Genomic DNA, 14406 nt, shown 5'->3' with positions numbered 1-14406 from the left:
CCCTATTTTAAAGTACTTATAAATTATGATAGATAGAATTATCTATAATTAGATAGGGTTAATATATATATTATATTATATATTATAAGTACTTTAAAATAGGGAGCGACTTTCCACCCACCCGGTATATACACTTACATATACATATACATATACTGATATACATAAACATATAATGATATACAGATACATACACTGATATACATATCGATACGTATGCTGATATACGAGTACATATACATTATACATATACATATACTGATATACATATACTGATATACATATACATATACTGATATACATAAACATATAATGATATACAGATACATACACTGATATACATATAGATACGTATGCTGATATACGAGTACATATACATATACATATACTGATATACATGTACTGATATACATATACTGATATACATATACTGATATACATATACTGATATACATATACATATGTGCATACATATACATATACATATACATATACTGATATACATATACTGATATACATATACATATACATATACATATACTGATATACATATACTGATATACATATACATATGTGCATACATATACATATACATATACTGATATACATATACTGATATACATACAGTATACTGATATACATATACTGATATACATATACATATTCACATACACATACACATACACATACATATACATATACATATACATTTACATGTACATACACATACATATAGCAGATTTATTGATGATCTTTGATAGCATGCCTTCCACTGATCGTGTGCCTCCGGTGGTTTTCATACCTGTGCAGTGCATAGATGTCTTCAACATTGCCGAAGATGATGGACACTTCTTCAGGTTCCAGCGGAAGTTCAGGAGAGTCAATGATGCAGCCCACGTAATCCTGCAGGAACAGGAAATGAAGTTTGTGCTGTGTTTTGAAGGGAAATATAAGTCGGCTGTCCTCACCCTCATCATGTGAACGTAATCTGTTTACATCACTGTCTTTCGGCCGACCAGTAAAATTGTGGTCTTCATGCTATTAATTATTTTGGGCTAAAACAAACCAATAATTCCCTTTAGGATTAAGTAATATGCAGCAATTTGTACAAAGTACATCGATCCATCAGGAGGGGCATTAAGCCGGCTGTCCTTTCTGCAGCCTTACAACCATCGGGTGAGCTGTGCCTTGCTCTCTCCCACTCTGTATTTCTCTTCCCTCCACCTTCCAACTTCCTCTCAATATATCATCGACCTATTTGTACAAGGTATTTACTTTCCATTGGCTTTTCAGATTGCCAGTTTAGGGAAAGAAAACTTGGAATCACCATTTTATCCAGGCAAGTCAAATAACCTCTCCAGACAATAATAAATGATGTGGACAAGTAAATTGATTGAGGTGTTTTTGTCCCCAGAGAAGTGGATATTTTGAACCCCTAGTAACCTTCATGCGATGTATGTTTCAGAAATATTACACGCAATTCTTCCGCAGTCGTAACTTGTCAGCATCATCATAAAATTTGGTTTTAATAAGAAAACAAGCGCTCTGTGGTATCAATAACTATGTTTGCCAAATAGCCAGAATAAGCTCAGACTCGGTGGTGTAATTAGTGTAATGGACAGAGCGTCTGTTCTTACTCTGGGAGGGTCAGAGGCTCAAACCTGACCGGCTGAGCTGAGTCATACCAAAGATTGTTAAAATGGTACGTGCTGCTTCCTTGTTTGACACTCAGCATTTCAAAAGGATAGAGCACCGACAAACATCTCTATCGGATGACAACCATTGGACAGGCTTGATACGCCTCAATATATATATATATATATACATATATATATATATATATATATATATATATATATATATATATATATATATATATATATATATATATATATATATATATATATATATATATACATATACAGTATATCAAAACTCCATCAACTGACACATCGACCTACACCCCACATATATAGCACTACGCAATTACAACATCAAAAAGGGCAGAGTCATTTGAATGCAGGGAAGCCCTGTGATTGGCAAGGACTTGGACCAATCCAGGACATGAACCATCCCCAACGGAACTTAACGGTTAACACCACACTCAATGCCTCTGAGGAAAAAATATTTTGTTCTTGAAACGTCAGGGTATTAATAAATTATTTTTAATTATTTTACTGCTCAGTGTGCTATCATTTACAATTATATTTACATTATTATATTACATTATTTTACATTATTTACATTATTATTTATTTATTTACATTTATTTACATTTACATTATTTCTTTACATTATTTACAATTATATTACATTTATATATATATATATATATATATATATATATATATATATATATATATATATATATATATATATATACTAGCCCAAAGCACCCGGCGTTGCCCAGGTTCTTTTTGAATGAATTTGCTACTATAATTCAGCTTTTACTCGTGGCCGAAGAAGATTGACCACTATAATTCAGCTCAGCTTTTAATTGCGAAATGGGCCCAGCCCGGCCGAGGTGGACCTCGACCGGCCTCACCACCTAGCCTCTAACCTTCCCGGGGCCCGTCCCGACATTTTTGAGGTTTCGTCCTATTTTTCACCGTTCAGAAGATATATATATATATATATATTCATACATACATTTTTATCTATATATATATATATATAGATATACATATACATCCATATATATATATATGTATATATATAAATATATATACATATATATACATATATACATATACATATATGTATGTTTTCTGAAACTCCACAAAAAAATTTGCAATGAGCTCATAAACAAATTATTTTTGCTCTTTGGACAGAGAATGTTCTGAAATTTGTTTTCTTCCTTGCACAGAAAGTACAACTCCTTGTCTGCTGGGCATATGGCAAACTGATTGTTTCGTCTAGGTATGACAAGGTTGCACATTTTTGACATAATTCTTATTTGTCCACCTGTTAAGCTGGCCACTACATGCACATGTGAAAAAATGGGTACAGGAATACATGAAGCACATAAAATGATGAAATACACAAAATACAGATTAAGTGCACAGAAATGCATTTCATTAAATAAATGAGGTTCTAGATGTATAGAGTTTTCAACAAGCTTATATGCACCAGAAAAGATGAACACAAGTGCAAACTACAAAGGTACTCGGGTAGTCCGCGTACCTCCACCACACTGAACAGTTTACATTTTTGTATCCTATTGATAGGTCGGATCTGGATCCGGACCCGAACCAAAATCTAATCGGCTTGTTATTGTCACCTAACCAACTCATCCACCTAGTTTTGTCATAACTCGTCCACAACCTTTTGAGATATCGTGCTATATATATCGTTTTTGGTCCCATCTCTCAATGGTGAAGAATCACTTTTAAAAAATTGTATCCAGATCTTCACCGAAATCGAAAAAAAATCTTCGTTGTCACACATCAGATCTGTCCACCAAGTTTCGTCCGAATCCGTCCATAACATTTTGAGAGATCATTTTCGCAGACAAACAGACAGGGGTAAAAACATAACCTCCACCCACCTTCAGTGGTGAAGGTATCAAGAGACCAACAAAAATGCAACGAAGAACACATGCCATCCAGATGCAAACATTTTACAAAGATAGAATGGTTATATTTGTACAGGGTCTGAGAATCAAGGAAGGGTTGTCACACAAATCACATGAACTTAAAACCTTTTTTAAACATCAGACAAACACAGCCAGGGATGTGGGGGAGGTGGGAAGGGGGGACCTTAGGGCAAATGACATAATTTCACAGAGCATTTTGGGTGTTGGGAATGCCATATTATGACTTCACTCCTCTCTGCAGTCGGCAGGCCAATTAAGGAGTAACCTCCGCCCCTCTCCATGATGTCAACCCAAGGGGATCCTTTGCTGTATCCTCTAAATGCTGAGTGTCAAGCAAGGAAGCAGCACATACCATTTTTTATGTCATTGGTGTTACGGATTCATCACTTCCGTTGTTGTGGTTTTCACCCACTTGACATATTTCTGATATTAAGTACTATTATTATCTTCAAAAGGTTTATTGTTCATGAACAGTTATCAAAAGTTAAAAAGGTTAACTTTAAATGATACAGGAAACCGAACCGGAAGACGACGAGAAAAGAAGAAGAAGAGGCGTGGCGAAAAAGGTCGGAGAAGATGCGTGACGTCGAGCTCCGTAGCGAGCGTTTTCTACCGAAGGTCGCGAGGGAATTTTGAGTTCCTTGAAAGGACATCCGGCGATCGGTATTATCGCTGGGATTGAGAAACCTGCATAGTCAGGTTTAGGCTGAGATTCCGACGAATCCTTGCCTGGCCGGATCGACTCAAGCAAGAGCCGTCGGCCATTTTGAACCTCGTGCTTCGTTCACCGACAAAGGTTTTACTACGAGTCAGCTCTTCTCAACACCTTTTCATCTGTTGGGGTGTGTGTGTGTGCGCGACCGCTTCATCTCCAATTACGTTGCGGTTTGCAGAGTGAGCTGTGAACGCGAACGTCTGGATCGCGCCTTTGGGATTTCCCTTTCCGACGCCAGTTGGCTTCTGGTTGGACCACGTGACGGTCCACGCTTTACCCCATCGCCTCATCGCCTCATCGCCTCTTCGCCTCATCACTATTCGCTGGAGCGAATCAACTTCGCCTTGGAGAAGGTTATTGAGACATTGAGAAGTGTCCTTTTACACTCACTTGGAGCACAGTGAGTTATATATTGAAAAACTGATGGTACCATCATAGGACATATTGATTGTACTTTTGAATACTATTGTTGTTGTACCGTTATTCTTGTGTGATCTCAATACAATATTTGTTTGTGAGTAACAATTGGGGTGGCTTCTCCATTGATCTTTGACACACAGAATAACACATTTTTCTGCCGTGACTCCTCTCGGGGCTTGGAGGTACACCGTGACCAGGGGGTCGGGGAGGAGCACGTAACATTGGTATGACTTAGCCAAGGCCAGAATCAAACTGCCGACCTTTATAGAGGAATAAATGGTGATGGAGAAATGGATGAAGGTTTAAATTCACATAATGATGAAGATCTCAAAATCACAATCAATTTGTAGAGTCATACGATTGGACTAAAAATCGAGGACCAATGCTCTGATGGCTCCCCTGGCTAGTTGCCAAAATGTGGAATAATGGATGGATCAGGGCAAAAATAAGAGCTGGATTTACAGACTTGGCATATAATATGGAATTTTTTTTTTGTGGGGGTGAACTTACTTTTCAAGATGACTTAGAACCAAAAGTTCATTGGAATTATGTTGAAATTATTCTAGCTTTTGTTAATGTGACCTTTAAAAGAAACAAAAACCACATTTGACATTTCGAAGCAAATAAATTGATCCTTGAAAGTGATGTAAACTGATATCGAACTCAATTCACAGACAGTACTGTGTTAAACTTCTGTGCGTTTTCCAGAAGTATCTCTTTATTTTGCACATTAGCCAAAAAAATTTTTTAACAAAAACAAAAGTTAAATTACGACTGGGATTACGGACAGTAAAATTACAGTTCAGTACTTCGTGTAACCCCCACGAGCATTCAGGAGAGCACATACACATTGAGGCATGCTGTTCACGAGATTTGCCAAGGTTTGGACAGGAATCGCTTGCCATGCAGTGACAATAGCCTGCTGCAATTCACGCACAGAGGCAGGCTGCCGGTCCAAGTTGTCGATTTGACACGTTAATTCTGCCCACAAGTTCTCTATCGGATTCATATCCAGGGACATGGCAGGCCACTCCATATGCTCTACACCATGGTCAGGAAGAAAGTGTTGGATCATGCGAGCACGATGAGGCCGTGCATTGTCATCTTGGAAGACAAAGTTTCCTCGAAAGGCTGCACGAACAAATGGAAGCAATGTTTCTTCCAGAATGGCCCTGTGCTTGAACTGGTTCAGGTTTCCATTCAGAACAACCAGGTCAGTTTTGCCCCCTTTATGAAAAGCAGCCCAAACGGTCACCGCACCACCTCCAGCTTGGACTCTTGGCACTATACCATCTTCGTTGTCGGCTTCCTGCACTTGTCTGCGCACTCGGACGCGACCATATTGACGATAGACCAGAAAGCTAGACTTGTCACTGAAGATCACGTGATTCCAGTGTCCTGGCTGCCATTGACGGTGCTCTCTGACCCACTGCAATCGGCGCTGGTGGTGTTTTCTGGTCAGACGTGTCTTTCTCAGGGGACGCCTGGCACGATAGCCTGCTTGAACCAGTCGTTGTTTGACTAGCCTTCTGGATACAGGCACATTTGTCAGTTGCTGCCACTCAGCCCTAAGCCGATTAGCTGACTTGGTACGGCCATTGCGGACTAACTGTTGCAGCTGGCGATCATCCCTCCTTGTGGTTCTGTGGGGACGTCCTGACCTCGGTATTGGAGTAGGGACACCCCTCTGAGCATTTCGTTTCAGGATCTTTGACACCTGACCTTGAGTGATGCCATACTGCCGAGCAATAGCACGCTGTTTCATGCCGGAATTTCGTAAAGCCACTACTAAATGACAAACAGCATTGTCGAGTTGACGGACCATCTCCAGGGGAAGCGGCAATAACTTTTGAAGACGTGCAGCAGTTGTTTTCCACTAATACAGGACACAACAGCCCTTATATACCCGATTGTGAAGCCAATCGTCAAATGTACCTGTCCGTACATTTTGTCACGCCACCTGTGATATAATCCTGTTATTGACTTCTTGCTGCGACAGACAATCAGTGACATGGTTCTTTTAACAAAGAAATCACCGAAGCGTAAAAGAAACTCACCAGATTGATATACCGAGTTCAGAAAGTAAACCCAAGTCAAGAAAAAAAAAAAATTCCATATTAAATGCCAAGTCTGTAGAATACCATACACATTTTAGGACAGGTAGTATTGACATGATGTTCACGGTAGTGCAACTCCATTCTGTCTTTGAGCCTTAGTTTTTGAGATACTGCCCACTTCCTATATGATGAATTCTCTCCTGTTTTGTCAAAATAGCCTTATTTACAGTACCTTCAGAAAGTATTCACACCCCTTGACTTTTCACATTTTGTTGTGTTATAATTCAATTGATTGGACATGATTTAGAAAGAAACACACATTTCTATATAAGGTCCCACAGTTGACAGTGTATGGCAAAGCAGAAACTCTACCATGAAGTCCAAGGAACTGTCCGTAGATCTCCAAGATAGAATTGTGAGAAGGCATAGATCTGGGGAAGGGTGCAGAACAATTTCTAGTGTTGAAAGTTCCAAAGAGCATAGTGAGCTCCATCATTAGGAAATTGAAAAAAATGGAACTCCGCAGACACTTCCTAGAGCTGGCTGTCCACATGACAGAAAGATGATGTGGACTCTTTGGCTGAATGCAAAGCGCTACGTTTGGCGGAAACCAAGCACAGTTCATCACCCATCTAACACCATCCGTACCTTGAATTATGGGGGTGGAAGAATCATGCTATGGGGATGCTTTTCAGCGGCAGGGACTGGGAGACTTGCAAAGATAAAGGGAGCAATGAATGGAGCCAATACAGGCAAATCCTTGAGGAGAACCTGCTTCAGAGTGCAAAAGACCTTAGACTGCAGCAAACATTTATGTTCCAACAGGACAATGGCCCCAAGCATACAGCCAAAGCAACACTGGAATGGCTTCAGAACAAGAACGTGAAAGTCCTTGAATGGCCCAGCCAAAGCCCAGAGTTGAATCCCATTGAGAATCTGTGGAAAGACTTGAAGACTGCTGTTCACCGATGCTCCCCATCCAACTTGACAGAGCTTGAGCAAATATGCAAGGAAGAATGGGATAAACTACCCAAATCCAAGTGTGCAAAGATGATACAGACGAACCCAAGAAGACTCAAAGCTGTAATCTCTGCCAAAGACGCTTCTATGAATTATTGACTCAGGGAACTGAATACTTATGGAAAATAAATATTTCTGTATTTTATTTTTAATTATTCAGTAAAACTTTCTAAAAAAAATCCACTTTGACATTATGGGGTATTATGTGTAGATCAGTGACAAAAAATCTCAATTAAATCCATTTTTAATTCAGTCTGTAACACAACAAAATGTGATAAAGTCAAGGAGTGTGAATACTTTCTGAAGGCACTGCAATAAGGTGCAACTCCAAGGTATCTATCATTAATATTATTTTCTGAGATATTGCCCACTTTATGTATTTTGATGTCACTGACAGCCATATTGTGTTTCAGGTCAGCTTCTCTTAATCAAATCTTCACGTCATTAGTCAATGATATATTTTAAGTTTAACATTGTTCGATTAAGTGGTTTCAGACAAGATTAATTTATAGGTTTTACTTTGATACAATATGGCTGCCAGACCAAGAGACCAATGACATCATTGTCAAATTATATTACCTTCATGTAGTCGATCACATATGTAATGTTTCTCATTGTTCAGTTAAGTGGTTTCAGAGAAGACGAATGTTAAAGGTTTTCCTGTAATACAAAATGGTGGCCAAACTTGATCAAAATTCAAGTACTTTTGGGGCATTTAAACCTTTTGATGACCTACTTATAGGTGTAGGTGGGGGGGGGGGGGTGCCATGAACAACCTTGAGTTCTACCACACCAAAGATCATATTGGCTAAGTTTGGTCACAACAGCATCAGCAGTTTCAGAGAAGAGGTTTCAAGTGTTTACAGATGGACGGACTGATGGATATTGCCCACAGCACGCCATTCCATAAGCTCCACTGAACCATGTTCCAAGTGAGCTGAAATGAATATGACAAAGATAAATATAATGTTCAACTGCAATGCAAAAAAGGAAGAGCTTCAAATTGATCATTATAAGATGGAAGTAACCAGGAATAATAAAGACAACTATGAACCGCCTTTAGAGGCCATTTTTCCCCGCAGAGCGGGTGTTGGCCTTTTTGGTCACCGTAGTCCCCTTTTTGAAGCAATGCTTTATGGTCGGGTGCTCTTCCAGCCGCCAACCCTGTTAGTCGCCTCTTGCGACACACAGGGAATTACCAGTGAACTGGTACTCAATTTGCCGACCTCAGAAGGTATGACAGGCTCAGTCAACCCCCCTGGCCTTTAATTCAGCGATCCACCAGGATTCGAACCCAGGATCCTAGAATCCCAAGCCGGCACCCTAACCGCTAGGCCAACAACTATGAATAAGTAAAAAAGACATACTGGAGTATGATGGGAAGCATTTGGAAAATGTAAAAATGACATGAAAAGCAAATTTCCCTCTTGTCTGAAAAGGAAAGCTTACAGTGTGTTATACCCACAATTAAATATCAAGAGAAGGCTCTGGAAGAAGCAGAGGTAGACGGAACATCAAATGGAGATGAGATATGGAATTTAAAAGTTAACAGGAGTACAATGCACTCAAATTGCATTGGATATAACAGAATGGACCAGGTTAAGGGAGGCCTTCTTCCTGCATTGAACTAAATAGGCTGGTCAAGTCAAACCATTGGATACTAGCGAATGTACCCATTACGGATGGGTGACAGGATGGTATGGGATTTGATCGGATATGAAAGTGCCATAGAAGAAGAATGACAACAATCAATCAAGAAAGACTTTCAATTGAACCTATTAGAATAAAAGAAGTTGTTTCAAGTAAATGTAGATACCGCAAGCATAAGGGATTGTTCATTAGGCCTACAAAGTTTGGTGAATATGTGATGAGAAAGGAGATACGAAACATTACAGACAAAGCGATCGGTATCATATCCTTGTATTTATCACGTACATACAATTCCTACGATGAAAGGTGTGACCTGTAGGTCGCCAACAAATTTCATGGAATCAGATTAATAATAATCTAGCAATTTCAAAAGGGTACCTATGGTCCCCTAATAATAATAATAAAATCCAATATGGCCGCCATGTCACGTGACCTGGTGTTGGGCTAGTGGTGTTGCCCTGGTGTTGGGCTAGCGGCTAGGGTGCCAGCTTAGGATCCTAGGATCCTGGGTTCGAATCCCGGTCGATCGCTGAATTAACGCCAGGGGGGTTGACTCAGCCTGTCATCCTTCTGAGGTCGGCTAATTGAGTACCAGTTTACTGGTAATTCCCTGTTTGTCGTTAAAGGCGGCAAAAAGGGTTGGCGTCAGGAAGGGCATCCGGCCGTAAAACATTGCTTCAAAAAGGGGACCAAAAAACAACAACAACCACGGTTCCCGAAAAAGGCCAACCCCTGCTTTGTGGGGAAAAATGGCCTCTAAAGGTGGTTATTTTATATATATATATATATATATATACAAATCAGAGTCCATATTGTGATTTCTCCATTTACAAAATTATCAGTTGAATAGTTTGCTTTGCATTAATTTTGCCCCAGTATAATAGTCAAGGCTTGTGTGCGAGGCCTAAACACACGACTGATTTTGTTCAGGTTATCTCACTTAGTTCAGGTTTATGTTGCACCACATGACCTATTTTGACCTGCACTTTATCCATCACCAATTATACTATCTATACTATAAGAGAGGTGTTTGTCTACCTGTGTGTCGCCATTTTTCTCAGAGATGGCCAAACGGATCTTTGTCAAAGTTTCAGATGTTTATCAGTGAGTACCTGGGAGTTTTAGGCAAAAGAAAATTGAGAATTTTGAAAAACAAAAATTGGATTTTTAAAATCTCTCGATAGTGCCTAAGCCTTTGTAGCAATGTGAAAGGTAATATTATATGATCCCCAACCCCATTCCTTACTGGGGTGTAGAGAAGTGTTTTAGGCCTCTGCAAAAAAAATTGGTAAAAAAAAAAGAACAAAGTTCGATTTCTTGAAAATGCCAACAAGATTAGAACAGCACCGGCCAACGCCGGGTACCTCGGGTGGTGCTGTACCCAGATATTTTGCTTTGTTGCATTGTTTCTTGGTAATTAAGGCCCCATTTCACAGATCCTCTTGCAGTCGTATTAATTTCATGAACCAATAACTTATTGATTTACAGTCGTTTTGTTTCCATATTGTAATCCATCAAGGATTAAGACAGGTTAAATGCTGCATTTTGGTGACAAATTTATTAAAATTGCTTTTCTTTTTCAATAAATTAATCCAATAAATATCCAATAAATTAAATAATCCAATAAATAAATATCCAATAAATTAAATAATCCAATAAATTGCTTTTCGGAATTTGTTTCCTGACCTCCTCGCATCCCCAAGTCTGCACCCAACTCCCCACCACATCCCTTGCCATTCCCATGAAAGAGTGGGAATTTTATGGCTCTCATCCTGTGATGATCACATCATATTATAGAAACCGCATCTATACCGATCTTGACTTGTGGTGCTCTCATGGTATCAAATTTTGGCCAATTTTTGCTTCACCACTACACAATAGCAGAAGTGGAAGTCAGCATCGCAGTTTCCGATCCGTCCATCTTGTTATGGCGATTAAAAACATCCCTTGTAGCCATACTTGCATCTATCACCGAGCGAAGAAAACGAGCACAGCAGCAAAGAACCAAAGACTTCAGCCAACCAAGGGAGTTTCTTCACTTGAAGTCAAATGTGTTTTTACAATCTGGACACAAAAACATATATATTGGCACCAGTATCACTTGGAAAGGAAACAGCATAAACGGAATCTTTCCTTCGAGGGTTGTTAATCCTATGGCAACGCACAGACCATGTGCAGTGAAGTGTCAGTGACCTTGAGGAAGCAGAACCACCCAGCAGGGACATGCCTGTCACTGTTACACTTTGAAGACTCCCACCAAATCCCAATGACCTAGTAAGAACCTTACACCGTCCTCGACAGAACTTTGGAAGAGAAGTAAACTTTTGGCTCAAGAATTAATTACTTAAATATAGGGAGCATTCTCGGTCCCTGTTTCTCTTGCGTCTCTCTTGTGAAACAAGAGTAGTTTGAGCAAAAGACTTTCATTGTCAGAAAATGATTCTGAAAATTGCAAACTTTTCATTCACAAGAATGTATCACACTTTTAGTCTCCTCTTTCTTTGATTGCCTTTACTATAGCTGCATCTTGTCATTTCACCAAAACTTTTCTTTTTCAGTTTTCTGTTAAAAGTTTGCTATATAAACATTGCATGGGATGAAGTAGAATGGCACTCGGTAGAGAGCATACCTCCACCTGGCTGAACAGTCGATGTTTTGTATGCCACTGATAGGCTGGATCTCCATCCAGACCTGAACCAAAATCGAATCGGCTTGTTCTTGTCAACTAACCAACTCGTCCACGAAGTTTGGTCATAATCTGTCCACAACATCTTGAGATATCGTGCTTTATATAGTTTTGACTCTATCTCTCAATTGTGAAGAACAACTTAAATAATTAAAAAATTATTGTATCCGGATGCGGATCTGGATCTTCACCAAAATCAATTCGTCTTTGTCACACACCCAACGTTTTCCCTAACTTTCATGTGAATCTGTACACAATTTTTTGAGATATCCTGCTCAGAGACGTACAGTCGTGGCCAAAAATATTGGCACCATTGCACTTGTTTCAAATAATGCACCATTCCTTCCAGAAAATTGTTGAAATTAAAAAATATTTTGGTATCAACATTTGTATTTCTTTGTTTTGCAGTGGAACAAAACAAAAAAAATCAGAAAAAAATTACGAAATCCTAGCTAATTCCACACGGCGAGACTAAAATGGCCTGAACAATATTAATGGCACCTTTTAGAAGTTGTTAGAAATAATTAGATTTCAAGCAGGTAATTCTTTTTTACTTTGCAATTGAACTCACCTGTGGTGAGTTGCAGGTGCCAGCAATATAAAATCATTCTTTCATCCAGTTTGAATAGAGAAAAGGAGTCATTCTACTGTTTGTGTCACTGTGTGTATCACAATGAGCATGGAGAAAAGAAAGAAAACCAGAGAATTTTCTGAGGAGGTCAGACACAAGATTGTAGCAAAGCATGGACAATCTCAAGGCTACAAGTCCATCTCCAGAGACCTTGATGTTCCTGTTATCACCGTACGCAATGTTATCATGCAGTTTAAGGCACATGGCACTGTTGCCAACCTCACTGGGCACTTGCCACCACAACTGCACACTGCAAAATAAAACTTGATTGATGATTGCAGCAAAGGATTGTTCAAATGGTGGAGAAAGCACCTCTATCAACTGCCAAACAGATTCAAGCTGACCTTCAGACACAAGGTACGACAGTTTCAACTCGCACCACCTGTCACCAACTCAATGAAGGGGGGTTCTATGGTAGGAGACCCAGGAGGACCCCACTGCTGAGAGAGACATAAGAAAGCACGACTGGAGTTTCCCAAAACGCACCTGAACAAGCCAAAATCCTTCTGCGAGAATGTCCTGCAGACAGATGAGACCAAATTAGGGCTTTTTGGTGAAGCACATCATCTCTATGTTTGCTGAAAACAAGATGAAGCCTTCAAAGAAAAGAACACCTTCCCTACCGTCAATCATGAAGGAGGTTCATTGATGTTTTGGGGTTGTTGTGCTGCCTGTGGTGCTGGGTGCGTTGAATGTGTGCATGGCATCATGAAATCAGGAGATTACCAAGGCATTTTGGAGCGCAATGTTCAACCCAGTGTCAGAAAGCTGGATCTCCGTCGAAGGTCATGGGTCTTGCAGCAGGAGAATGACCCCAAACACATTTCAAAAAGCACCCAGGAATGGTTCAAGCCAAAACGCTGGACTGTTCTGAAGAGGCCAGCAATGAGTCTGGATCTAAATCCCATTGAACACCTGTGGGGAGATCTGAAAACAGCAGTTGGGAGAAGGCACCCTTCAAATCTGGGAGAACTGGAGCAGTTTTCACAAGAAGAATGGGCCAAACTGCCAGTAGAGAGGTGTAGGAAGCTCGTTCATGGTTATAGGAAGCACTTGACTGCAGTTATTTTGTCCAAAGGCAGTGATACCAAATATGAAGTCTTGGGTGTCCATAATTTTGTCAATACCATTTCTTTTTATTTTCTGATTTAAAAGGATATATTAAGTTCTGAATCAAAAACAAAGGTTCTGTAATATTAACAGTGAAATAAAGAATTGCGGAGACCACATACTTTTGTCAATTTCAACTTATTTTTAGAGAAAATTGTGAGTTATTTGAAAAAAGTGCAAGGGTGCCAATATTTTTGGTCACAACTGTACAAACAAACAGACAGACAAACAGGGGTAAAACTTAACCTCCGTCCACGTTCAGTTGAGGAAGTTAATATAAAGATTATTGTGTACTTCTTAACCTCAAATTAACTTCTTGATTCCACAAGACAGACATCCTTACCCAATGGTGATTTGACCCTTTTTTGAGTAAAGGTAAATTACTGTTTTGACGTAATCGCAAAATATTCTAGTTGCCTAACATGTCATTTCAACCGGTACGTTGGTGATTAGTGTGTTGGCAAATTGTTTATGCTGGCATCATTGGCAATTTGGTCCAGAATCAACTCACTATTAGCATAA

At 39.5% G+C, this 14406-nt stretch overlaps 1 protein-coding gene across 1 annotated transcript in view; it reads right to left on the bottom strand.

Annotated features, from left to right (window-relative positions):
* Positions 1 to 14406, bottom strand: part of LOC137435702 (pleckstrin homology domain-containing family G member 1-like) — a 260745-nt gene that overhangs the window by 69737 nt on the left and 176602 nt on the right. The window contains exon 4 of the mRNA XM_078785132.1: positions 803 to 903. Within this exon, the coding sequence (XP_078641258.1) occupies positions 803 to 903 (101 nt within the window). The remainder of the gene's footprint in view (positions 1 to 802; positions 904 to 14406) is intronic.

This window comes from Myxine glutinosa, chromosome 9 (assembly GCF_964187855.1).
Source record: "Myxine glutinosa chromosome 9, kmMyxGlut1.1, whole genome shotgun sequence".
NCBI lineage: Eukaryota > Metazoa > Chordata > Myxini > Myxiniformes > Myxinidae > Myxine > Myxine glutinosa.
This window is presented reverse-complemented; position numbering and strand designations above follow the sequence as displayed.